Consider the following 27,309-nt stretch of genomic DNA (forward strand, 5'->3'; position numbering starts at 1 on the left):
AGCAGTTCCTTCTCTGTTTTATTTATTGAGCAGGAGAAACTCAGAAAAAAATTTTATAAACCCCAGATCATGCTCATAAGTGAAGAGGCTAACGATATGAATAAAAAGGCTTAAATCATAGCCCTTGATTCAATGTTTGCGTGACAAATACGACTTTTTGCTAAGGAAATCAGTATTATTTATCTAGGCTTTGAATTAAGATTCAGTTTATAACTAAATAATACTAAATTAGGATTGATGACAGATGCTTTTCTTAGAGGAAGATTGAAAAACTGTACCCCCTAGCTGCAGAATTCTTTCATAAAAATATAAACTATGTTTCTTTCATTGTATTAAATGTATTACCTTTGAAATCAGAGTCTGCATTTACTTCTTCCACTAGTAGATCAAAGCCCCCTGTAACAAGTTCTGAAGGCTAATGAGATTTTTGTGCTTGAAACCCATTTATCTATAAGCTTTCCAGAAGCATTTAGATAAATTATTTTCACCATACAAAGAGTAGATGAGTTTAAAAGGTTTTATTCCTTGTCTTTGTTTCAAAAGCTGTATCTAAAACCTTAGTCCCAGTGGATGACGAGAGAGTGGTTTTCGTAAGGGCATTTCTACCAGTTATTTCACAGGCCGTCTCTGAAGGACATTGTCATCTCTGAAATGTATGGAGTCTTTCATTCCTTCCGGCATTGCTTCTCCCCAAACGGAAAGACAGTGCTGCTTTCAAATGCAGTCGTGACCATGGCATTTACAAATGACAGGGCAGGTTACCATACAAAGCACTTCTCCACAATGTCACGGGCTCCTCACAGCAACCATGTGAGGTAGGCATGGGTACCCCGAAGAAATCTTACAGGAAACAGAACATGACGCTAAACGTGTGCACCATCCATGTATTTTTTTCTGGATTGTTCTATCATTTGAATACACGGCTGAATGAGTAAAAAGAGTATCCCCACCATGTAAAGTAAGCCACATATATAGAAGGAAAAATCATATTTTTCTGTGATGTCATAGATCCAGCCTGCAAAACAAAAAGGAATATGTTCAGTGTAACCTAGCTGATAAAAGTCAAGAACACAATTACTGTGGCTGTAAATATTTCTATGAGAATTTATTTATATGTCATGTCATGCCCCAAATATTTCAGTTCGCCATTTTTAAGCCCAGGCTATATAAGCCAGAGTTTCTCAGTGCCTGAGAATGGCAGGCATTTATCTTCCAAGCTGCGAGGGTACCTTACAAAGTGCTTAAGGCATGGAAAGAGTAGCTGGCTGACCCTTGGGAGGATCTGGCTCCCAGCCCTCAGAGTCTCTCAGGCTGACACAAAGCCAACAGCGAAAAGGGAACCTAATGATTTTCTTTTTTCACAAATATAACCACAAATCTTTTCTAAAAACCTTCAAAACTCTTCTGAAGAAGTTTCTAGGGTATATCAAAAGAGGCTGAGTAGAAGGCATTTGAACTTTCATTCACTGTGGAATATTTGAGAGTAAACATCTGTTCTAGAAAGAATAAAATTTTCCATGTTTTATAAAATTCACATTTACAGCTATAAAACTTTAATATTTCTATATACAAAGAACTTTAAATTGTCAAGGATATAGCCTTCAATGCTGACTAAATTATCAGTTTTTAATACTATAATCTAAAACTTTCATATAATAATCTTACTAGGCACTCTGGAAGATACTAGTATATTTCATGGATTCTAAGATATCATGAATTGCATGATGCCTCATTATCTTATGTAGCAACAAGAAAGAAATATCCTTGTCAATTAAAATATGACTCATTGTTTTCCTGGGACTTTGTAAAATGCATTCCAATTTCAGAGATGTTAAAATGTGAAAGAAAAGCCTCAGAAACTATGAAATGGATTAGACTTCAGTGATTAAATCTAAGCATCAGTCACATGTCATGGTCCCCACATAGCCAAACCATGTGAACTGAGAGGATTAAGCCGTCCACAGGAATTTCATTTATGGTAAAAACACAAATTTTGAACATTCCCTTTTTTTCATATCAACAAGTACATTCATTAGCAAAGACATAAGGAAAACAGGAATGATTTAAAGACCAAACGTAGTTTTCGTGACCACTTTTCAAAAAACATCTTTTAAAAAATATCTAACTGGCAAACGAATAATGCACAAACGCAACTCAACCTTCTCGCACCAACAAATAGCTACACAAAAGCCACTGCTTTCCTCGAGCAGTACCTCTGACTTCCTGGCAATTGTCTTCTGCATTTCTGTCTGGTGCGTAATTAACGCACCTGGGTGAGTCAAAGGTCACAAAGAAAAACAAACACTTGACAGCATGAAACATTTATATATTGTAACCACTCAAAAGCTGTAGACTCCAGATACCCTTTAAAAGTTCACCAACATTTTTGAGTTTGTTTATTGTTTGATACACACAAAAGAAGAAAACACCGGACTCCTGAGATGTAGCTTTAGTAAAATGCTCTATCAGTTTTTCCCAATCTCCGATTTGAGACAAGAGGAACAAGATGAACCGTCTAATCCAAAAAACAAAGACTCAGCTTCAGAACTGAATCAGAAAGGTGCTATGAACAAGAACGCACCCAACTTGGCTCAGGGTCACCACGTGACCACTGCCCCCCTACCTCTTTCCCCTGCAGCCCCAAGCTTAACCATGAGCACAAGCCACAAGTTTTTGGAGTTTCAAACACATTTTCTCTTGGCTCCTTGTCTGTACATATACAGGTCCTCCTTCTGGGGGGGACAGTAAGAAACACCATCCCCCTTAGCACACCCTAGCAACCCCTTCCCTCCACCCCATCCCCCCTCTTGCCTCTGCAGACTTTGGAACATGCTAAGTAGATTATACATTGTTACGGTCGTTAACCGAGTTCATTATATTTTAAAATAGTTTCTTTCCTCTAAAAGTATAAATGTTTGTAAAAGGGTGTCTGTCCTCTCACTCCAGTCTTTAAAAGTAACTCAGGAACTCATGCGTCCATTTTTTAAAAAGTGCCCCCAACTTGACCACACAATTTCATAGGAAAGAATTGGGGGAAGTAATCCTAAATTTTATGTTAAATTAACCCCATAGGTTTTTCTAGTCTATCTTTCAGATTTATTTTTAAAAGACTCGGGATCTTGCCCCTTTTTCTTTGGCGCCTGTTTTAACATTTCTGCCAGTTTGAATTGAATCCATTCCGGCATCAGAGGCAAAGCGGGTCAGGAGAGACAGGACTTCACTCTGTGCTTTGATCCTCAGCACACATGTTTATAACTCTTCGGAGAAATGATGTTTCTGACGAGCTACCCACCTCATTCATCCTTCACCACCTCTCCTTACAGATCTGATCTCGGTTCCTTGGTTCAGAGCCTGGCATCCTTGGCAACCCTGATCCAACCATCAATTCAAATCAGCAGCTTCCAAATAAAATCTGATTCCCTATTAAATTGCATTCACTTTTCCTTTGAGTCTGTCAAATGAGGAATGATGGCTGTTTTTCTTATTAAATAGGTATTCCCAGCTTTTGATGAAAAACCCTGCAAATTGTTGTTAGGGTGTTATATTTTAGGCAAAGAGGAGGTACATGTGGATTCTTAGTCAAATCCGGTGGCCACGTTTTGTTATATTTTACACTGGAAACGTCTAGAAAAGTTTGCACCATTATTACATCTTTACAGGAGAAGAACTGAATGCCCAACAATATTACAAATGAACTAGATCAAGAAGTTCACGTTGCTAAATGACACAGCTGCAATGTCTGTTCGCTATCTGATTGTATATTCTTCTCCTAAATGGAACTGATTGTCTAACACGCTAGTAAATGGCACCAGATTTCTTAATGCCAGGAGAAACCACTTTGAAAAATGGAAAACACATTCATTTCTGAACCCATGAAAAAAGAAAAAGGTAATATGAACAATTATTTTCCCCACAGCAAACCCTGCAGGTAATAATTCCTAGCCCACCTCGAGTTTCTAGCAAGAACGTAATGTGGCAATTTGGTCACCCGTACTGCCAGTCACTTCTGAACTATGAGGCGTAAAAGGCCGGGCCGGAATCTCATTGCAATGTTGGCTCTTTGGCCTGGAAAGTCAATGAATTAAACGCAACGCCATTAGTCAGTGGTGCCGTTCAGCGTTCTTCCGGTGCATGACTTCAGTGCAAGGAGAAGAAACAAACGAACGAACAGAAGGAGAGTCCCCTGAGGTTGCTGGCCTAGAGACGCACAGCACAACATGGATTTTCTAGTCCCCGTGGCAGCCTTTGCCATCCATTCATAGACGGTTCCTAACTGTTAATACAACGGCTTCTACCATCCACGGTGGATGACATTCAGCTCTAGACCCGCTTTGGGGGAGGAAGCTTGAAGCAGGAGGGGTAACCCCTGATGACTGGGGGCTGGGGATAACTCCCTGCTTCTCATTCTAATTCCCTCCTCTTCCACTCCAGAACGTGCACCGGAATGCTATCCTGCGAGAAGGATGTGACATGCGAATGAGATAGAGAAGCCATGCTAGCCAACTTTGGTGCTTTAACGAACATTGATCGTGAATTGCTTAAGCCGCACCTCACAGCTGTGTTATGATGCTGCTACTGAAATCTGGTAGATCAGTGTAAAAATAACCCCAGGCGGACCGTTAGAAGCGGAAAGTACGCCTGGATCATGGAAAGAACCAACAATGACGGATTCCATTCCCATAGACGATACAGCTGAAGAACCTTCAACAAGAGAGTGGATGAGCCCCTGATAAGGTCCACATCCCCTTAATGGATATTTCAGTTTACCATCTCTGGAAGGTACCATTGGTTGCCTGACCCAACCCCCAATCTCCATTCTTTTCTCTTTTCCTTCCTCTAGTACAGAGGCTAGGAAGCAAAATACAGTTCCCCCTGAAGCTTGAGCTAGCTGTGTGACACAGTTCTGGCCAATCAGATGAAAATGGAAGTCGGCTGAAACTGAGCCTTTCTTCCCATTTTCCTCCTTGGTATAAATGAGGATGTAGGGCTGGAGCAGCAGCAGCCATTGTGTGGCTGTGAGGCAACTAGCATGAGGAAAAGGCCAGGGGGATCTTGGAGACACTGTCCCAATACCATCTGGTATCTCTGAATTATAGATTTTGGACTATGTGACACTATTAAATCTCTGCTTAAGCTACCATTGGTGGGATGTTCTCCTACAGCCAAATGGATCCCTGAGAGAGAATTCTACACGAGACTACTGAGTTCCGACTTTACAGCTGCCAATGTAGTTTGCTGCACTGCGATAGTTATTCACTGTCATCTAGAAATGCTGTGCCTGCCTCTGTGCACAGGTGGCCACTGGGTTTCCTAAAGTGAGTCTTAGTTCTTAATCCTTTAGTCAGCCAACTGCCAGTGTTGTCAGCTGTATAGGCAAAAAACCATGACATCTTGAACTTCAAATTCTGTGGGGGACTTCAAAGTAAATGTGTTGAAACAAGCCTTCTGCCAGTGGGGTCTTAGGATGGGAGATGACTCTATGATCCCTAGAGAGACCGGGAAGGAAGGGGCGGGGAGGGCTTTGTCCTGCACCCATGGGGTTCCCTGGAGGAGGTATTCCTGCAGAGGATATGAGAATAAAGGGCCAGGAGGAGCCAGACGAGCAGGGAGTGCGGGCATCTGAACAGGTGAGGCTCTTTGGAGTCAGCTTACAACACTGCACAAAACCTCCGTCAGCTGTGACAACAGCCGCTGGTCCTGGCCTGGCAGCCCGGATGGCCACCTCGGGACAGCACCTTTGCGTTGATGTTTGGCACCAGCCCAGGCCACACTATGTGGACTCCTGCCTCCAGTCTTTGGACAGAGGGTGGACCTTGTCACCTTCGCCCAGTACCTGGCCTCTTGGAGATTAAGTCTACGTGCTGATCCTGATGTGTTTTTCCACAAACACCAGGTTCAGAGAGGTTCTGGCTTCCACAGGACCCCTCGGTACCTGGGGTTTCTGGTATGCCCATTGCAAGAAGCAAGTTCTCCATTGAACTGAGGTGAACACTTGTGAGAGAGCTTGCCTGGGATGTTGTCACCTGGTGGGCTCTGGGCCTCTGGTGCGCAGAATGCCCCAGCCCTCCCCAGCTGCTCACATCCTAATCCCCGGAACCTGTGAATGTTACGTTACGTGGCAAAGGAGACTCTGCAGATGTGATTGAGTTAAGGACCTTGCGATGGGGGGTCATCATGGATTGTCCCGCAGACCGAATGTAACCCAGGTATCTTTATCAGTGAAAGAAGAAAGTGGGAGAGTCAGAGTCAGAGAGAGGTCTGTGACCACTGCTGTGTCACTGGCTTAGAAGATGCCAGGAGGGGCTAGGAACCACAGATGCAGGCAGTCTGAAGCTGTAAAAGGCAAATAAAATAAAATAAAATAAAAAATATAAAAAAGGGATTCCTTCATAGAGCCTCCAGAAAGAACGCAGTTCTGCTTACACCTCGATTTTAGTCCTTTGTGATCCAATTCAGCCTCCTGACCTCTAGAACTAGAAGACTATAAATCTGTATTGTTTTAAGCCCCTGCGTTTGTGGCATTTACTAGAGCAGGGACAAGACATTGCTATGGGGCTAGATCCAGCTCATAGATGTGTTGTGTGGGACCGACCCGCAGTGTTTTAAAGATCTGGAAATGTTACGGTTATCAGGGTGAGCAATTCATTATGTACATAATTGTTGAAGCACTATGTGGTACACCTGAAATTAATGTAATGTACGTCAACTATATTCAATTAAAATTAAATTAAATTTAATTTAATTTAAAAAATCTGGAAGTGTCCCCGAAGAGCCCAGAGTTCCTAGGTTTTTCTTGGGGGGAGAAACCCTAACAATAGAGGATCTGGTAATAATTTTCCATGTTTCTTGGTGACAGAAATCAGCTGGAGGTGGGTAGAAGCTGCCTCCTCCCGATGGGGTAGGGGTTCTGCACTATTCCGTTACCCACTTTGCTAACCTGGCCAACTTACCTTGCAGATTGAGATGAAAGGTTCATCTACATTCTGCTTGAAAGAATGACCATTACCTTGCCAACATTTACAAATGAGAAGTTGGGGGAGCAGAATGGGAAGAAAAGGAGCATGTACACAAATGGGAACATCTTTCTTATTTATCTTGGACTTCAAAATATAAATGAGAACACAACCTCACTCTCCACATGTACTCTAAGCTCTTAAAACCTCGTATGGTTTACCTGCGAAGGGTGGTCCCAGCAGCGCGGAGATGCCGTTGGCACAGATGATGATCCCGTAGGCGTTGGCCAGGTGCTCAATCCCCACCAAGTCTTCAGTCACTACGGGCATGAGGGAGAAATAACCGCTGGAAAAGCCTATCAGTGCGCAGATGACGGCCAGGCCAGCGTAGGTGTGCATCAGTGGGAGAATAAAAATACTGAGGACAAGGGTGAAGTTGGCCATCAGGAAGACATTCCAAACGCTGATGCAAGGTAAGTCGGCCACGATGCCCAGGATCACTTTTGCAAAGATATGCACTATTGCTATAATTGAAGTCAGAGGGAAAACATCGTTTTGCTCCGACAAATTATACAAATTGACGATTTCCGGGAGGTGGATGAAAGGGATGACAAAGCTGCTGTATGCAAACAGAGCCCAGAAAATAAAGGCGACAAACATTCGATTGGTAAAGAGCGAGGCTGTGCCGAAGTAGCCCGAGTACCAGTCCCGGAAGCCCCTCCTGACTCTCACGGTCAGCTGGCTGGCGGCCTTCAGAACCCGGAGGGCGCACAGGTTCTGTGTGCGCTCGGCCCTCTCCGGGCCCGCCTGGGCGGGGACGTCACCCACCGGCTGCTCCTCGTTCCCGGGCCCCGCGCCCTTTTCCGCTCCACCCGGCGGCCCACTTGACTTCGACCCAGGGGAGGGAGCCAGCACGACCTGCGGATCTTTCCCTCCCGCGTCGTTCCGGTCCTTCCCGGGAGAGAGGGGCCTCATGAGCGCCCCGCAGACACACAGGTTTAAGGACACGGCGCCTTGGATGAACATTGCGTTCCGCCATCCGTACTCCGCGCACAGGTACTTGAGCAGCACTGTCATGAGGAAGGTGCCGAACCCCGTCCCGGTGGTGCTGAGGCCCTGCGCAAGGGCGCGTCTCTTCTGGAAGTACCTCCCCACCATGACCACGGCCGGCAGGTAGGCCATGCCGCTTCCAAAGCCTGCGCGGGTTGGATGGGAAGAAAAAACCCACGGCACAACATAAATGGCCACATCCAGAATTTGCAGCACGTAAAGGTCATGGGCATTTCATTATATTCGTTTTTGTGTTTTTGTTGTTGTTGTTGTTGTTGTTGTTTTTAACACAAAGAAATAACGTTTGTGAAAAAGGCAGCTCGGTGGGTAAGCACCGTCAGGGTCATCCACGGAAGCTTCCAGCCCATCATTTCCCTCCAGCACGGGCGACACCAATAATAAAATAAGCCAGCATCCGCACATCGTAATATCAGAATGAATGGATGAGAAGGTAGATGAATGGAAGAATGAATGGATGTTGGGGCCCTGCTGTCAGTGCTAATTGCATTGAGTGCCCAGGACAGTTATTTTTCTACCAGCGGATGGAGAGCAATTCCAGGCAATTTGCAGAAGCCTCAGGAATGAGTCCATTTGTTCACAAATTAATAGGAAGAAGAAAAGGAGGGTACCTATAAATATACCCAGCGACTGGATGTCAAAACCACCTAATACTAATTTGTAGCTCTGATTTTCACTTGTGTTTTTCTTAGAAAATTGGAACAGTTTGTGATTTCCATGACAAAATTAAAATGCTGGTGGGGTAGACGGTGTGCGTTGGGGGCAGGGGGCATAACAGAACTCTCTGTACTTGTTCTCAATTTTGCTGTGAACCTAAAACTGCTCTAAAAAACATGAAACCTATTTTTTTTTTTTTTAGATTTTATTTATTTATTCATGAGAGACAGAGAGAGGCAGAGGGAGAAGCAGGCTCCCAAGGAGCAGGGAGCCCGATGTGGGACTCGATCCCAGGACCCTGGGATCATGACCTGAGCCGAAGGCAGACGCTTAACCATCTGAGCCACCCAGGCGCCCCATGAAACCTATTTTTAAAAAAAGACAGGAAATAAAATAAAATAAAAAGCTGCCCAAGAGGTTGTGGGTTGCATTCTCAACTTCTAGGTACAGAGGGAAACCATAAGACCCACTTTAATGATCATGGGGCCCCATATGGTTCTAATACTTAAGACTTCCTGACATCAGGACGGCAGCATGATAGTATAAAAGAGACTTTGACCAATGTTGTTTCCCAGAGCCGAAGCCTCCTTAGTTCAGCATCACTGAATAGTTTCAGAAATACTTGATTTTGAAAGGAGACCAGAGTAATCGTACATACAATTATAATACTAATTACCATTAATTGAGTACCAGTGATGGGCCAGTTGCTTTATAGGCTTTATGTGATTGGGTTTTCACAATAACCCAGAAGTTAGCTGTGGCTCTACCTTTTTTTTTTAAGTTTTATTTATTTAAATAGTCTCTACACCCGATGTGGGGTTTGGACTGACAACTCGGAGATCAAGAGTCGCATGCTCTTTGACTGAGCCAGCCCGGCATCCCTCTGTCTTTTTTCTGAACCTCGTGAAGAGTTAAGTAACTTTCCCAAGACCCTGTTGCAGGAAACTGGAGAACCTGGGGTGGAACTCAGACCCAACTGCACAGCCTGGGCCTTTTCCACTGCTCATCCCCCTGGCTGCTGGCAGGTAGGATTTTGAAGAAGGATTTTGCTTCAGCCTGCGCTTCTAAAAGAAGCCTCCAGAAGCAACCGCCTCCTTTATTTACCTGAGAGCAGTGATATTTACAGCAACTGTCAGAAGTCAGTGATCCTCAACCAGTCTTCAGGTGGATACCCTTGTTTTAAGAACAATTAAGCTAGCTTCTAAGTGATTCCCAGCAGAAGTGGGGGCAGGTCCCCAAGCCCCTTTGCAAGCCTCAGTGAGGGAATAATTATTTGCATTATGGGAGAAATGAGCATGAAGAAAACAGCTATCCTTAATTTTGACTAAACTCTGGATTAATCTTTATGACGTTTAAGTCCACAAAAAAACCCAGAATTTCTCATTTCCTAATATTCAAAGAGGCAGAGAAAAATATTTAATAGCCTATAAACACACTCCCTCCTCCCTCTAATTGTAAAGCAAATCTCCTGTACATCATTTCAAGTGCAAATATTTTAGTATAAATCTCTAGTAGAAGAATTCTTTAAACAGCATAATGATTATATCTTAACTGATAAAATAAACAATTCCTTGATATCATGAAATATCCAGAAGGTGTTCAAATTTCTAATTGTCTCATAAATGACTATATTTTTAAAAAACTGTCTCTTTAATCAGGATCCAAATAAGGCCCACACAGTGCTACTTGTTGATATGAATCTTAAGCCTCTTTAAATTTCTATTTTTTTCTTGAAATTTCTCTTTTTTTCTTGAAATTTATTTGTTGAGGAAACTGGGTCATTTGTCCTGTGAAGTTTGTCATTGTCTGGATTTTGCTGAGAGCAGAAGTTTAATTTTTTAAAAAACTTGATTTGTTACTGACAATAACCAACATCCTAAATTTAATGTGGTTATAGATTTCTAAACAACAGTGGAATAAAATGATTACTAGGAACAGAACCGAGGTACCTAAGCCTAAGAGCAGCACTAATTCTAACTTAGTGTGAATAATAAACAATCCCATGTGTGAGGAAAAAAGAAATCCACGCCCAACGGTACAAGTATCCATTTCTCTGTTACACCATCCATGCCCTTAACAGCATCCCCTCCTTCCTCACATGGCTTTGCTGTCTGTTATGGGCACAATTATTCCATGAGCTTGTAGGACAGGCCTTGGGGATATGTGGTTCGAGCCCAGTGGTCAGTCAAGGCCCTGCTAATGTCCAGCCCTGGGCAGGGTCCTGGAATAATTCTTCACCACATGCCGGTTTAGAGGAGGGTTACAGCCCTCCCAACCAGGTGGAGGAAAGAGGCCCAGATGGGGAGAGAAAATCCTGTGATCCTGGGTCAGTGTGGGTAGGGGAAAAGCCTGTCAGGAGACAGGCTTAAGAAAATGCAGCTCTGGTAAGGCTGAAGAAATTTGGTCCAGACTCCCCTGGCTAAGTAAGTTTGCTCAAACAGACATTATTTTTCTGCTTAATAGGAGGATACTCCTACACAGTTTTAATTGTCTAGGTGTTTTTTTAAAAAAAGAGAGACAGATACAAATAAATCTGTCTCAAATGCTTTTTGGAAGGAAGAAGGATATCAATAAAGTTTTTTTTCCAAATATACATTGTACAGTGAAATGTATTTCTCAAGTGCTTGCTTTTTTAGATTTTCCCATCTTTCTTTTCTGTTAAATAGGGGCTAGATTGCCAATCAGCTTCCACAGGCCTCCCTGATGACAGCCCAGGATTTTGCCTTATAAGCTAACGGACTTAGCTGGGTTTTCCAGTTACATATAGTTAGATACATGTTTGTGGGGATGTGATACATTTATTTTCCAAGACTTTCTTTGGGCTTTTCCTGTATAAAAAGTGGGAGCAATAAAGTGTCTCAAGACACACTTCCCCTTCAGCAGCCCCCTGATCTTCCTCCTACTTTCTTGGGTCCAGAAATATCTGTTAAATAAGTGAATGAATATGGAAATAATAAAATGGGACGCCTGGGTGGCTCAGTCAGTTAAGCGGCTGCCTTCGGCTCAGGTCATGGTCCCGGGGTCCTGGGATCGAGTCCCACATCGGGCTCCCTGCTCAGCAGGAAGCCTGCTTCTCCCTCTGCCTGCTGCTCCCCCCTGCTTGTGCTCTCTCTCTCTGACAAATAAATAATAAAATCTTTTTAAAAAATATGGGAACAATATTAATGGCAGGTCAATAAGCAATTAACTGCAAGGAATAAAGTTCATGTAAACAAAGAATCTAATCATAGAGATCTCTAAATGACGAGAATTAATCTCAAGTCCCAGTTTGTAGGATCAAGTCAGTCCGTATAATGAACCACCACCGCATCCAGTTCACAGGGGTGCCACGTGTCTGCCTGGGGACCCCAGTGTGGCTCCTTAGGCTTAGCAGGAAGTGTTTATTTCCTCACCTATAATATGAAAACCCCAGTGCTGGCTCTCTTCATTGGAGTGTTTGGGGGAAAGTTTCTAAAACACTCAGGGGAAACATCTTAAGTTATTCTTTAAGAACTGTTACCAAGTCCTTCAGATCAATGGTTTTCAAACTATGCTTCAGAGGACATAGAAGTGCTTTATGTGTAGATGTGGATCGATGTAAATTACAGAGAACCAACTTGCCAACTTTTTGGAGAGTAGGTGTTTGTGTTCACAGTCTCCTGCTATCATAAGGCATGCGCTTAAGCTCATAATAAGAATGTTACATTAATATAACAATTACATATTAGCTAACACTAAGGACTCTATTGTGTGACAAGCACTGTGCTAAGTGCTTTATACCGATGATCTCCTAATCATTTCAACAACCCTCTAAACCAAGCATTCTTCATGACCCCATTTTGCAGATAGGGAAACTGAGGCATAAGTAGGTTAAGTAGTTTGCCCAAAGTCACACAGATAATAAGTGAAAAAAAAAAAGGCAAGATTTCCAAATTCTAACTTTTACTTCTTATATCAACACTTCTGTCAATGTGTCATTTATTAGGATGGTAGCTCTGTACTCAGAAAGTCAGGCTGGATCTGGTTTACTGCAATACAATTGTACAAGTGAGAAACTACTTCTTATCTGTGCAAATTCTGCTTCCTGTTGATAAAGGAAATTATAGCTGGGAATGTATTTTGCAGACTGGATATGTAAACCATGCTGCCTGGTAGCCAACTTTTACCTACTCGCTGGGGGAGTGACATGCTCTGCTCTAGATTTGCTTCTTAAGAGTCTAGATATATGTGGATTTTGCTATTTCATTCATTTGAATAGGGCTGAAGGAGAAAATTATTATTCTATGATTCATGCTCCATTCTGCAGTTATTAAATGAGAGAATGTTCTTAGTTTTCTTAATATTCAGTCTATTCACCTACATCTGTATTATTACTTTCCTTTTCCTAGTCTTCATAAGAGAGAAGACTAGCACTTGGAACCAATCATGAAAAATTTAATTAAATTCTAATAGGAAGGCCAAGTACACTTGTTAGGTTGTTTTTCCACGCTTAAGGCATATATAATATCTTATATTAAAAAGTATTTCCTGGAGTATATGGTGGGTGGGGTGGAGGAAAAGAAGGACAAACTATGGGACGCCCAGGTGGCTCCGTGGGTTAAGCGTCTGCCTTTAGCTCAGGTCATGATCCCAGGTTCCTGGGATCAGGGCCCGCAGCACTGGGCTCCATGTTCAGCAGGGAGTCTGCTTCTCCCTCTCCCTCCACCTCCCTCCCCAGCCCCCCGCGGCTTGTGCTCTCTCGCACGCTCTCTCAAATAAAGAAAATCTTTTAAAAAAAAAAAGGACAAAATATTTTAATGGGTTTCTTTTCTCCACAATTATTCATGGTCAAAATGCCCAACAAATATATTTAAAATTAAGATTAAAAAAATCAATATGCTTACCAGCTGTCACTCCAAAGGTAATAAAGAGATAATGCACGTTTGCGGCATAGGCGCTCAGTACCCAGCCGAGCGAGTTCACCAGCCCTCCGATTATTGCGGTCCGGCGACACCCACAGGTGTTAATAAACAAGCCGATGAAAGGTCCTGTCTCGGAACATTGAAAAGGGAATTGACTGATGGTGTTTTATTTTCATGCTTTCTTCGCAAATCCTCACATGAAGACAAAGAATAAAACATTACTAGGGCTATTAAATAAAATGAACCCAAATCCCCATTGCTTTATATGCAAAAAGCTTTTAGCATGCAAAGATGGGTTTCAGTAATTTCACTGGAGAGCGCAAAGTTCTAGGTTTTCAAGAAAGGCAGACCTGAAATAGACAAATGAGTTAGTTCGTTCTCTTGTCTACAACACAGGTAAGTCCTAAACTAGTGGTCTATGGGCTTATTCAGCCTGTGGATGCATTTTGTTTATCCAGAGCATAGTTTAAAAGATGTTTTGGGGGGCCAGGGTGGCTCAGTTGGTTGGGTGTCTGCCTTCAGCTCAGGTCATGATCCCGGGGTCTTGGGATGGAGCCCCGCTCAGCAGGGAGCCTGCTTCCCCCTCTCCCTCTGCCTGCCGCTCCCTACCGCTCCTGCTCTCTCTCGCTCTTTCTGAAATAAATAAATAAAATCTTTAAAAGTTGTTTTGAATCAGTTGCCAGCATTTAAAAATTAAGAACATTCACAAGAAATCCAATGGCAACACAGAATCCAGCAGGTTCCCACACAGCCAAGATGGGCTGGAGCTGTGCTGTGGCTCATTTACATTACTTGTTATTTGAGTTTTTGACTCCAGACCTAAGGGGAGTAAAGAAGGGGGTTCTCAGGACTGCCATGCTTCCAAAGAACTGATAGCTTATTTTCATGAGGACACCTGGATGCAAACCATGTTGAAAAGAACTTCTCATAGCTTTATATGTACTTCAGCCCCTGCCGACTCTCAGTCCCAAGCTGGCCCCACCAGGCTATGCATTTTATTGACACCGTGGAGATTCAGGAATACGCTTCAGTCCGCAGCGGGTGCCATGCTCACAGCGATATAGTATCATATGACATACATCCTGGCTGCTTACTTTCCTATGACGCTCTGGTTTTTGTCAAACCTCTTTGTTTTCTTCCCGATATTTATTTATTTATTTATTCATGCATGCATTCAATCATTCATTCTTTATTTTTATTAGTAGGTTCCATGCATGGAGCCCAATGCGGGGACCACCCTGAGATTAAGACCTGAGCTGAGATCAAGAGCGGGATACTGAACCAACTAAGCCACCCAGGCACCCCTGTGGTAACTTCTGATGTCACAGAAGCTTAATGCTTGCCTTGTGATCCATGATTCCCTGTGCAAAAAGCAATCTGTATTTTAGCAATACAGTAGGAGGCTGTCATCAATATTCAGTAAGATGGCACATTTTAAAAATCATCTTATTTTTGATCATTGTTACTTTTCATAGTTATGAAACCCTATATTCTGGTGAGACTATTTCAGGTTAAAAATCTGTTAAACTCTAAGGAGCTTCCCCTTTTAGTTCAAACTGAAATTAAAATTTCCTTTAAAGTTCTAACTATATTCATGTACATATTTGGATGTACAGTTTGCTAATGAATTTTTTTCCTTGTCTAATGAAGTTGAGCGGGCCTAATCCTAAAAGTTATGAAGCTAATGATTTATTAATTTAATTAACCATGGTGCATTACAGAAAATAACTCAGCAGATAAACCTCTTAGAATAGACAATATACTAATTATATTTTACATAAATATACTGTTATATATTATAAAATAAGCACATGATATAAATAATACATAAACCAAACACATTGATATAAACATCTGAGGGAATTATTGGGGGCAACTGAAATTCTGAAACCGTAAGTTGAAGATGTGTCTTTGATTTCTTCACAAATATTTATTTATTTTTCTTTTATTTATTTATTTTAAAGATTTTATGTATTTATTTGTCAGAGAGAAAGAGAGAGAGAGAGCATAAGCAGGAGGGAGGGGCAGAGGGAGAAGCAGACTCCCTGCCCAGCAGGGAGCCTGATGCGGGGCTCGATCCCAGGACCCTGGGATCATGACGTGAGCTGAAGGCAGACACTTAACCGAATGAGTCACCTAGGTGTCCCACAAATATTTTTTTTAAAAAGATTTATTTATTTATTTGAGAAAGAGAGCATGTGTGTGAGTGGGGGGAGGGGCAGAGAGAGAGAGACTCTCAAGCAGACTCCCCGCTGAGCCTGGAGCCTGAGGCCGGGCTCGATCCCAGGACCCTGAGATCATGACCTGAGCCCAAATCAAGAGTCAGATGCTTAACCAACTGAGCCACCCGGGCGCCCCACAAAGATTTTTATTTTCCTAAACCCATAGTCACTTCACTACTCGAATCTCAGATGAGTGGATAAAAAAAGAGAAAAAGGCACGACTCATCGGTCCGCTGTTAACTGGCCCTTTAAGCTATGACAGGTCACCAGATCGCAGTTCAGGAGCATGATCATGTTTTCCATGTAACAAAAAGGGCCCAGAAGCAAGTGTTTCTGTGATACTGTATATTTCGGAAACACCGCATTCAGAAAACATTTGGGGAGAAAGGAGGGAGGTGGATTTCCCACGTAGGAGCAGATATTCGTCTGGAGAGACGTTGTCTATCAAAGAGAAAGGATGAATTGTTTTACTGGTAAGAAGTAAGTTGATAACAGTGTCTGGCTTTTCAGTTCATCATCTCTCACGTGGCAGAGCGGCCGTCCTGTACGACTCGCAGATGGGCAAAGCCAGCCCGGGAAATGCTGTGACCCCTCCATGGCCACAAAACACGGATAGGTCAGAATAAGGAAGTCGGACCCAAGCGTTCTGATTCCGCTCCATCTTCTCATCACTGCTGATGCTCAGCTGGCATCTCTGAGACCAAATTCGCGTTTCGCCAAAATGAAACGAACTCCCCACGTGGTCTAAGGACAAGGGGCGAAGGAGGTGGAGGAGGGACAGTTGTCTGGCTATATGATTCCCACTTTTGTGGAGGAATTCAGTGTTCTGGGATGAGACGCACACTTTCTCCTCTGCAGAAGGGATCTGACTCTGGCCCATTTCCCACATAATAAAGGAATAATAATTTCTTGCCGGTTCCCGCATCTCATCGGCTCACAAAAGTTCAGGTGAGGAGAGAAACTATCCGAGGCGACCTTGGCACACAGTCAAGGATGAAAGAAGGTTCATTGAACTCCTGGCTTCCTGGGCTAACCCTTCACTGCAAGAAGGAGTTCAGAGCCTCTAAACCAATGACTCACTGCCTTGGCTGAGCACTGGAGTCACTTAGGAGCTTAAAAAAAAAATCCTGATGCTCGGATCCCATCCCAAGAGATTTTGATTTGATGGTCTAGGTGCAGCATGAGCGACAGGGTTTTTAAAAGCTCCCCAGGTGGATCTGATGTGTAGCCAGGATTGGCAACCACTGTTCTAACTCTACTTAGCAAGACAGTGACCTTTTGCAGCCCGTAGATTCCCCTAACGTGGCTTCCACCAAGAATTCTTCCGAGGGCTGTCACCAAGGCTGCTGTAAATACGACTGAGGCGATTACGTTTTGTTAAAAATTGGGACCTTTGGCAGGTAACTGGCAAAGTCCGTGCTAGCAAAGAATGAAACAAGAATGAAATTATCGAGTTTCCTACGTGCAAGCCACTGCCCAAGAGAGGGATGGCTTTCAACTCTGTAACGTAATTCACGGATTTTTTTTTTTTAATTTAAAAGAGAAAACCTCAATAGGCTCACAATGATTGGAAAATGAGAACAATTTCTATTTCTTCACTTCACACATATTTTCAGTTCTCATCTGAGGTAGGGGCAGGCACTATGGTGTAGTAGACACAATTTTGAGTCCAGTGGACCAGCTTTGAAGCCTCTCTCATGCTTATCGGCTGTTCAACCTCCAGTAACTTACTTAAACTCTGTGAGCATTGCATCTTCTTCCTCAGACAGAGTTCTTCCTGGTGCTAGTGTTCTTGCGGGATCTAAATGAGATCGTGTACATAACGTGCACATGGCATATGGTAAGTGGCAAATAAAGGAGAGCTGTTCTCGCGGGCTTCTGGCTTGGAAAACACCCAACAGACCTGCAGCCGCCCTGTGTCAGGCAGCTTAAGATAACTAACAGCAATTTAGGGTCACGATAAGATAAAAGACCTTTTATTTGTATAACTATGAGCCTTGCTGTGTTATGATTCCCAAGACACAAGGTATTTATCCAGCAGGTGCCTTTCCTGTTGAAAGGTTAGTCTACAAGCTGAAATGACACTGTCTGGGATTCATGGACTCTCAAACAGAATTCTGGATATATAGTTACCTCCCAATTAAATTAAAGAGGACAATCACATTTCACCATCGCTATGAGTTAGGTGTTCTTATTTTGGGGGTCATATTCAAAATCATTGCCAATAATTTCAGGACTGCTTCCCACTGCTTATTTTTGTAGAGCTTGTGAAACACAAAATAACATCTAAGACAACCTCACTGGATGATTTGGAAAATAATGGGACTTGTCCTATCCTGGCCTTTCGCTGAGCCTTTTTTGTGGTAGACACATACTTCCTAGATTGAATCTGTAAGTATTTTGTTCTACCCCTTAAAGATTTTTTTTTTAAGATTTTATTTGTAAGTAATCTCTATACCCAATGTGGGGCTCAAACTCATAACCCCAAGATCAAGAGTCGCATGGTCCATGGACTGAACCAGCCAGGCTCCCCTTAAAGATTTATTTTTAAACAGGTAAAAATTGGATGCCTGGGTGGCTCAGTTGGTTAAGCGTCTGGCTTCCGGCTTGGGTGGCGATCCCAGAGTCCTGGAGTCGGCTTCTCCCTCTCCCTCCGCCCCTCCCCTGACTTGTGCTCTGCTCTCTCTTGCTCACTCTGTCTCAAATAAATGAATAAAATCTTTAAAAAAAGGTAAAAAACCTGGATGTTAGGTATTCTAGAAGCACAGTTTTCCTTCACTGACTTATTGAGAAGGTTGAATCACATCCAACATAAAACTAGCACATTGCCTACACTGAAGTAAAACTTCCTGTGTTTTAACTACAATATCCTAGTTTTAACAAGGCCAATGTAGGGTTGAAGGAGTCAGTTGTTTAATGTTGCAGGCAAGATGATTTACCAGCAATTCCCTCACACACGTAATGGTGTCCTTATGTAATTTTAAAACTAGATTACTATTAATTCCCTTTGATAAACACACATACTCCACACACATCTTGAGAAATAATACTTTGTCCTTGTTTTCGATCATTAGCACTACCACCGTTATTAATGTTGTTTGTATTATCCAAAATAACATTGACTGAGTGCCAGCCAAGATCAACAAATCTTGGAATTGGATTCAAGGAGTTAATTACCAATGTGGAAATCACTGAAAAGGGAGACTCCCATCAAACTTTTGCACAGATGTCTGTCATACACAAACTCTCACAGAACCGGAAAAAGATTTGAGGCAATTTATGTTGCCAGTGTAATTTCCTGAATACTTGAAATTAAAAAAAATTTGATGTAGGGGTGCCTGTTTGGCTCAGCCGGTTAAGCGTTGGACTCTTGGTTTGGGCTCAGGTCATGATTTCAGGGTTCTGAGATCCAGCCCGGAGTGGGGCTCTGTGCTGGGAGTGGAGCCTGCTTGAGATTCTCTCTGCCCCTCCCCCACCCCCGCTTGTGCGCATGCTCTCTCTAAAATAATAAATAAAAATAAATGTTAAAAAAATTCGATGTAAAAGTATGGCTTTTACTTTCAAGAGATAATGTAAGGGAAAACACCTGGTGTATAATAGATGCTTATTAAATATTAGTTGACAGTAAAAATTGTTTAGTTCCCAAAAGGAAACACATAGGCCATGTTATATTTAGGATAACTTCCTAGCTTGGCATTTCCAACTGCATGAGAACTACTTTCACAGATTGGTGTGTGGTTAGGTTTAACTAGAAAATACATTATTATTCCTTCTTGTTAGCTATATCAGTAACTTTTCTAAAAGCAGTTTAATAGATTTTTCAACAGCATATGATCAATATTTCAAATTAAATCACCGGAACTCTGAAAAAAGATTGTTACTTGCCTTTTTGTGGTGTTTTCTCTAATATTTTTATCTTTTACAAATATTCACAAATATTAAATAAACAGATCTGTAATGATAATGATATATAATGAATTAGAGCAGTCAAGAAAACAGAGTTTGGGGCAAAAGAGAGTTTTTTTAAATGATCAATTTTTAAGACACTCCAAATTTTTTATAATATTCAAATAGTAATATCACACAAAAGGACATGTATTGTATGATTGCACTTATATGAGGTACTTTCATAGAGACTGAGGATAGAGTGGTAGTGGTCAGGGGTGAAGGGGAGGTGGGAACGGAGAGTTATTTCATGGGTGCAGAGTTTCACTTTGGGATGATGGAAAGGCTCTGGATGGTGGAGATGAATGCACTCAGTGGCAATGAACTGTATACCTAAAAATGGTTAAAATGGTAAATTTGATCTTATATATATTGTACCACGATAAAAAAAATAGTACCATCATTAATATCTAGTATCTAATGGTTCAACAATATAAAACCTTACTTAGAGCAGGGGAATTGTCAACTTATAATAATTCAGTTTTACAACAGGTCACATGCAAACATACCCACAATCAAGGTGATGCCCATGCTGAGGGAGCTGACCCATGCAGTCAGGCCGCGGCTCTGATGGAATTCCTCAAGCCATTCCACGTTGAGGACTCCCAGGGCCATCTGGGAGCCCATGATGAGGATGTGCACAAAGAAGGAGGAAAGAACCACCATCCAAGCCCATCCACTGTCAATGTTTGGGTGGGGCTTAAGTGTCTTCTTATCTTTGGGGTCATCTTCAAAATCATACCCGATATCTTCATGACTTGTATACATTTTCCAAGATTTTCTGAAATACACATGACAAGTAATTTCCTTGAATGTCAAACCAAAAGTAGCTTTCTCTTCTTTGGACAGCTCTACCTCCCCATCATAACCAAACTGGCCTTCAGAATCATCTTGTCATCATGCAGATTTGGGAACACTCCTGACTCTTTTACTGCCAAGTGCTTTTGTGAAACCTGTTTCATCTCTACAGTCATCCTATCTATGAGCATTATTATTCACATTTTAAAGAAATGGAAATAGACTCAAAGAAAGAAGTGCCTTTCCCAAGTTCTCATGGCCGGGAAGTATGGCTACCCAGGAACCTAAGAATCAAACCCAGCTATTCCTGACTCCAAAGCCCATGCCTTGTGTCCATTATTGAGATGGACACTGACAGGTGACAACAAAGATGTCACAGAAGGAAGACAGTTGGCTCTAAACAGTCTTTCAGGGTAGCTTTGCCTTGGTAGAGCTCTCGACAGAGCATCTGGTCCTCATTTTGTGGGTCCAAGCGTTGAGTTTGTTCAGTACAGCAGAGTGGATTTGCCTCAGAAGACCAACTCATATGAACCCAACTCAGGAGAGACTGGTAAACTAGAAGGCCAATTTATTTATTTATTTTTACAATGGGAGCTAGAGCTTTCTAATAATGGTGATACTCAGGTCTGATACAGAAGATACAAAAAAGAGGCTTGGGGGCTGGATGGAGCTGGAGGGGGGTGGTGATGCCAGGTCAGGCCAGGACTCTGGTTTCATTTTAATTTCTTAGGATGAGAATTAAGTACATGTATAAGAACTGAGGATAAGGAGTAAAAGAAGGACAGACAGAGACAGAGACAGTGATCCTGGGGGTGGTGGGACAGGAGGATTGGTCTTGATCAGGAGGAGCAAAGCAGAAGGTGGATGGAGATGATGATGCCAAGGAGTGGGATGAGAAGTTACACCCAATGGTCTAATTCTTGGATGAAGTAGGAAGTGAGGTCACTGGCTGAGAATGAAGAGGATGGTGGTTATGAAGGGCCCTCAACATTCAGGAAAATGGAAGAGACTGTTGCCCACAACGAGTGGAAATGATTGCCAGGCAGTTCTGAAGGTGGAGCTGAACCCTGCAAGACAGCACCACAGAGCCACGGGCGTGCAGCACCAAGGACAGAGCGCTGGGAGCCTGAGCATCATCATCGGAGGAGAACGTTAAAACAACAAACGACTACGAGCTGGTCAGCTTTTTATTATGATCACTATGTGCCAGCAAATCTAGGCAACGTCACTGATAAAATACTCTTCTTCTGAAAAAATCTTTTGCTGCTCTAAGTTGCAATGATGTTTTAATTTTCTATCTGTAAGCTTCAAACGAGCGTGGTGCTATTACTTATCCTCTCATAAACACTGTATTATCCTTGGGAGTTATTTCAGAGAACTCCCGGTTCTACAGTTGACCCCAACACCCATGAGGCCCCAGCTACACACATGTGCTTTGAGAGTAAGTTCCCAGGAGTTGAGAATTATTGGAAGTCTCTGTGGCACAATTTGGTCCGCAGCCCCCAAGGTGTCACATGTCCCCACCTTCAGCAGGATGTTCAAGATTGACGAACAGCACAGTTACTGTAGAGACGAAGAACCAGAACTTGACTTCTTCACTTCTGTCACTCTGCATGCCTACCTGGAGATTTTATTTTGTTTAACATGTAAAATAGCGAAACAGTGCAAGACTGTGAGGTGAAAACGTTTCGTTTGGAAAGTGAAGTGTGCAGTTAATACAGGCAATGTTTTACTCAACTGGAATAATGTCTTCAAAATAGAAATCTGTTCTTTTTTCAATTAATTATTTTGAAAACAGAAGAAAAAATAAGAAAATACTGATTATTACGAACCCACTACATGGTTGTTACTGAAAATCATGTCGTTGCAATGGAGGAAGGAGGTCTAAAAAATAATCCCAAATACATGAGGACCCCCTCCAATGGTGGGGTTTTTCTTAGCAGTGTTCTGGTGTGGACAGGTTGGGGGATGCGCAGAGAAGCGGATTGCGGTGGACTGCACAGTGCGTCGCCCACAGCCTCTTTCTGTACGCCCCTGAGCTAAGAATTGTTTGTACCTTTTTTAAAGGCTATGTGGTCCATGAAACTTAAAATGCTTACTCTCTGACCCTCCATAGGAAAAGCTGGCTGATCCCTGGACTGTACCATTGGTTCTGGCTACGAATTTGCTGGGAAGAAATGGGCACCGGGGACCCAAGGATGCCAGTGGAAGAGCAGTTTAATGGATCTGTCCTGGGGCTCATCCTGACTTTCCCCTTCTCTCATACCTGTCCTCGTTATTATTTTTATCTTTTAAATGGTTTTATGTCCTAAACAGCCATCCAATTCTCAACCACTACACTTCCTGCCCATGTCGCTCTTCTCTGCCTGGGTCCTTTTCCACCTCCCTGTTCTGCAGTCATCTGGGAGGGATAAAATGCTATCTTGCCATGTGATTTATTCACACTGTCAAGATATCTTTAGGATCAAGCCCAAGCTCCCCTTTGCCACTGCCAGGTTCTCCACAGATTATCTGCCCTCCTGGTCCCTGTGCTCCAGCCCTGCTAAAGCACTTACAGCTCCTTGACCTTGGCACAGTGTCTTAAGCTTTGGGGCATGACCTTCTCTTCTTCTCTCTTTTGGGAACACACTTCTCTCCTTCTAACCTCCTGCTCCTCCTTCAAGATTCAGCTAAATATAGTAGTGAAACCTTGACACGGTGAGAACCCTCCACCCCTGTAAACATCTCTAATCTCCAACAGTAGAGTATGTGTTCAATCAATCATTGTACAAGGTTGTTTGAAGACATGGAAAGAAGGTGTGAATTATACACGGGAGTGCTACAAAATTGGATGTGTGCAATAATCCCTTCATTGTTTTTGTTAAGAATAGGTATCCATTCACTCCAAGATTGAAGTGAAACAAAAATTGTAAGGGAGATTATGCTTTGGATGATGGTCTTAAAGTAATTTTCCTCCTTTTAACTGACCTTGTTCATAAAAAAAATCATAATAAATACATATTAACTTTATAATAACAAAATAAAAGTCCCTCTATCTTTTAAACATCATCTGGATCAGCTTTTTGCCTCTGGTAGATGAGTGGCTGAATTGTAAAAAAGAAGGAAGATGATTCAAGAGCCATTTCCCGGAGTAAGTCTAGCCTGCCACTACCCTGCTCTCCCCCAGCAAGAGAACAGTCTGCCTGGGGACAGGAAGTGATGGGGCAGCCCTTGATTTCCAGAGCTCAAAGCCCAGAAAAGAGCTGCATTGGCAGAAGGCCCAGAGGATAAACCTACAGGGAGATCAGAAGGGGTGTTCGGTGGTTGTCTTCCTTCTGTCTCTGCTACTTGTATGCAGAATTCCAAGAAGCCAGAAAACGAAGAATCAGGGGAGTGACTGGCCTATATGAGTAATAATAACATCATTTTATTTTATTTTTATTTTTTTAATTAAAAATTTTTTTTATTAGTTTCAGAGATTGAATTTAGTGATTCATCAGTTGCATATAACACCCAGTGCAATTGGGTGATGGGCATTAAGGAAGGCACTTGATGTAATAACATCATGCATATTAAATCTGTGGGATAATGCTCAGCTCTGTTTAGTAAGACAAAACAACACGACTTGGCATTTTCTTAAAGCCCACTTACATCAAGGAAAAAGTGTGAAATAATAATATGAAAAAAGTTATAGTTTTTCAACCCATGAATTGAAATAGTAAGCATTTTCCTAAGCAATGTTAAGAACTTGATATTCTCACTGAATTATTTATTTTATGGGTTAAGAGATGCAATTGTCACTGAACTGCTCTCAACATTTGCATTTTATTTGTTCATAAATAAATGACATCAAATAGCATTTAATTGCCAAGTTTTATCCAAGAGGCGCAAGGGTGCGCGTAACGTACAGTAGCCAATGCAGAGACTGGTGGAGGGTGGGGGTGGCTAAAACGAAGTTCTGTCCCGTCCTCAGGAGGTCCCTGAAGATACACCTGGTAATAGAGCCATCTGCATGTCATACCTAAATCTCTCTATAAGCAATTCACGTTTTGACTAATCACAGTTAACTTACTGCCCAACCAGGTTAACTAAAACAAACAAAAGACAACAGAAAAATAATTTTCTACCCCCTCCACCCCCAAGTTTGCTTTTAGCATTTACATAACTATAAGATACAAAATAACCATTTGAGTATTAAAATCCTAGTCTACACCCCATGAGCAGAGAGAGAGAGAGAGAGAGCACGTAACTGACCCAGCGACGGTTCTGGACCATCCTGTCCCCAGGCTCCCTGTCTTTCTCCACCACATGGCCTTCAAGCTTTCTCACCTTCTCCGCATCCTGACACAAGTGTAGAATATTAACACGCATGGGGTACACTGGGGGTATATGGAGGCACTGAGTGTGGGGCTTCCTCTAAGATCAATATGTAAGATGGAACCCATTCGAGGCTGGCCTGTTGGAAGCTCAGCATATAACATTAGGGCCTTGCACAGAAGGAGGTGAAGGAAGACGATGGGAAGTTTATGGGACCAATAGTCAACCTTCCATTTGCCCCAAATGTGGGTTCATAAATGGTGGAAGAATCATCATAAATGGAGGGAAATGAAGTAATCCATGAAAGCTATGAGATGGAGGCCAGCTACATATTTATGTGCTACCAGTTTGAGGCGAAAATAATTTAGAGTCAGCTGGAGTGCATCAGAGATTAAAACTGAATTAATATTCCACAGCTCTGTTCCCAGAGTAAATTTTATAAACAAGTCATTCACTTTTAATTTGGCTACTATGATTATGTTAGCATGCGGTGAGTTCTTTATAAATGACAAGCAAAGGGGAAAGCGCCCGGTTAAAACTAAAATTACAACCTTCCCAAAAGGTGGACAGAGTAGGATGGTTACTGGTTCTTCATAAGATGCAGGGGAGTGGTGCGTCCACCTCCAACTGGGCTCTGGGTTCTTTTGCCCTCTAGACCTGGTGTGCAAGGCAATCTTGGGCCTTAGGGGGCGCACTTGAGCCCAACAGGCTGAAGAGGTTAGAGTCGCGATGGTTGGGGAGCTGAGGGAGTGCAGAGAGGCCAGCGCAGGGGAATCGGAAACTTCCCCTGGGTTCACGCTGTACTGGGGAGAACTAAACATAAAAATGCCTTCTAAACATACAAACTAAACATACACCACAGGGACTGTGTTGAGTGGCTTCTCCACACCGATCCTGTCCAGTTGGCATTAATGTCCCATTTCACAGACGAGGAAACTGAGACTATTGTCGAATGAGTACAGTGAAGCTTGGAGGTCAAACTAGCAGGTCGTGGAGCCAGGCCTGAGGGATTCCAAAGCCTACTTTATCCACCCTCCCCCCCCATCTCTCTCTCTCTCTCTCTCTCTCTCTCTCTCTCTCTCTCTCACACACACACACACGCGCGCGCGCCAGACAAGGCGAAAAGGAATCTTTCTAATCCTCAATAATAATCCTCACTCATCCTTGTTAATTAGCCTGAATCAACTTTCCCGCGGAAAGAAAACGACTTAATTGATAAGCAGAATTCAGTTTCTAAAACCTCGCCAATGGCCTTGGCGGCGTCTGGCCGGGTAATGGCCGCCCCGCGTCCCTCGCCCCCGTTAGTCTCCCTTTCCTCCCCCCGGGAGTCGGGGAGGCGGGGGGTAACCAGCACCTGCAGCCCCGGGCTTGCGCGCGCCCCGCTCCCGGGCTCCGCGTTCTGCCCGCTTCCCCGGCACCCCGAGAGCCCCATCCCGCGCACCCGCGTCCTCCGGCGGGCTCGGAACCCGCCAGCTCCGCGGGGAAGCGGGCCGAGCGCAGTCCCGGCCGCCTGCGCGGGGAGGCTTCCGCACCCCCGAACGTCCCCTAACCGCAGCCCCTGGTCTCCCCCTCTCCGCTCCGCCACTGCGTGGTTCGAGTTCCAAACTGGACTCGCGGAGGCGGGAGCGCGGCCCGGCCAGGGTGCCGCCGGGGGAGCGAGGCGCGCGTCCCCACGCTCCGCCCTGGCCCGAGGTTCCCCGCCCGCCCCGCGGTGGCCTCGCCCGCAGCTCGCGACCCCCGCGCCTCGGCGCAGCCCTGCCCGCCACCGCCCGGCAGCCTTCCCGGCCCTGCCTCCGGCCTGCGCCGCGCCTCGCCGAGGTCCCCGGAGAGCAGCGGCCACCCGCGGTCCAGGGTGCCTCGGGGGCCGCATGGCCTCGGGAGACTCACCGCCCGCGGTGCGCGGGGCTTCGGCCTCACTCGGCTCCCGGCCCCGATCCCCGAACTTGCTGTTTGCCGCGGAGCCCCCTGAGCGGCTGGGCGTAGAGAGCTGTTGCAATGTCGCCCCGCATCCTGGATGGAGATGCGGGTGGCAGCGGCTCGGCTCTCCGGCGGGCTCCGTGCGCTCGCTGCGCGGCGCCCGGGCTCGTCTCCGCCGCTCGCTGCCAGGCCAGGTGAGCGTTTCGTGGAGCTTCGAGCTCCGGGCCTCAGTCCGTGTGGCTTTAAAAAGGGTACGTTTGGAGGTGCCCGAACCTAACCTGGGCTTTCTTCCAATTGGTGCAATTTCAAATCTCCACGCTCGTTCATTCCTATACCGGCTAATTCTGGTTTGGCAGGAAAAAATTGCAGTCATCCCACGTGCACACTCTTGTGGCCGGTTGAAGTTTATAGCTTTGGCTGAGGCTCGCTAATGCTCTGCACATTTATAACCGGAGGAAAGGGTTTGAAACCTCGCCCCACGTGCGCGTGAGAGAAGTAGCTTCCATTTCACTGAGATAGCAGGGAAGCGAGGAACCAAACCCTCACCAAGTCTGGGCCGCCAAATACTGCACC

General features: G+C 43.8%; 2 protein-coding genes across 2 annotated transcripts in view; one reads left to right on the forward strand and one right to left on the reverse strand.

The window, feature by feature from the left end:
• FBXO36 (F-box protein 36) overlaps positions 1–24,270 on the forward strand; it is a 129,554-nt gene extending 105,284 nt beyond the window's left edge. The window contains exon 4 of the mRNA XM_078071421.1: positions 22,640–24,270. Coding sequence (XP_077927547.1) covers positions 22,640–22,744 — 105 coding nt within the window. The 3' untranslated portion in view covers positions 22,745–24,270. The remainder of the gene's footprint in view (positions 1–22,639) is intronic.
• SLC16A14 (solute carrier family 16 member 14) lies at positions 504–27,309 on the reverse strand. The gene is made up of 5 exons (XM_036071522.2): positions 26,707–27,309; positions 20,235–20,506; positions 13,541–13,684; positions 7,175–8,149; positions 504–1,015 (listed from the first exon to the last, which is right to left on the reverse strand). Exons 2-5 carry the CDS (start codon positions 20,491–20,493, stop codon positions 864–866), a joined length of 1,530 nt encoding a protein of 509 aa, XP_035927415.1. The 5' UTR covers positions 20,494–20,506; positions 26,707–27,309; the 3' UTR covers positions 504–863.

The sequence above is a fragment of the Halichoerus grypus genome, chromosome 4 (genome assembly GCF_964656455.1).
Source record: "Halichoerus grypus chromosome 4, mHalGry1.hap1.1, whole genome shotgun sequence".
In the NCBI taxonomy this organism is placed as follows: Eukaryota; Metazoa; Chordata; class Mammalia; order Carnivora; family Phocidae; genus Halichoerus; species Halichoerus grypus.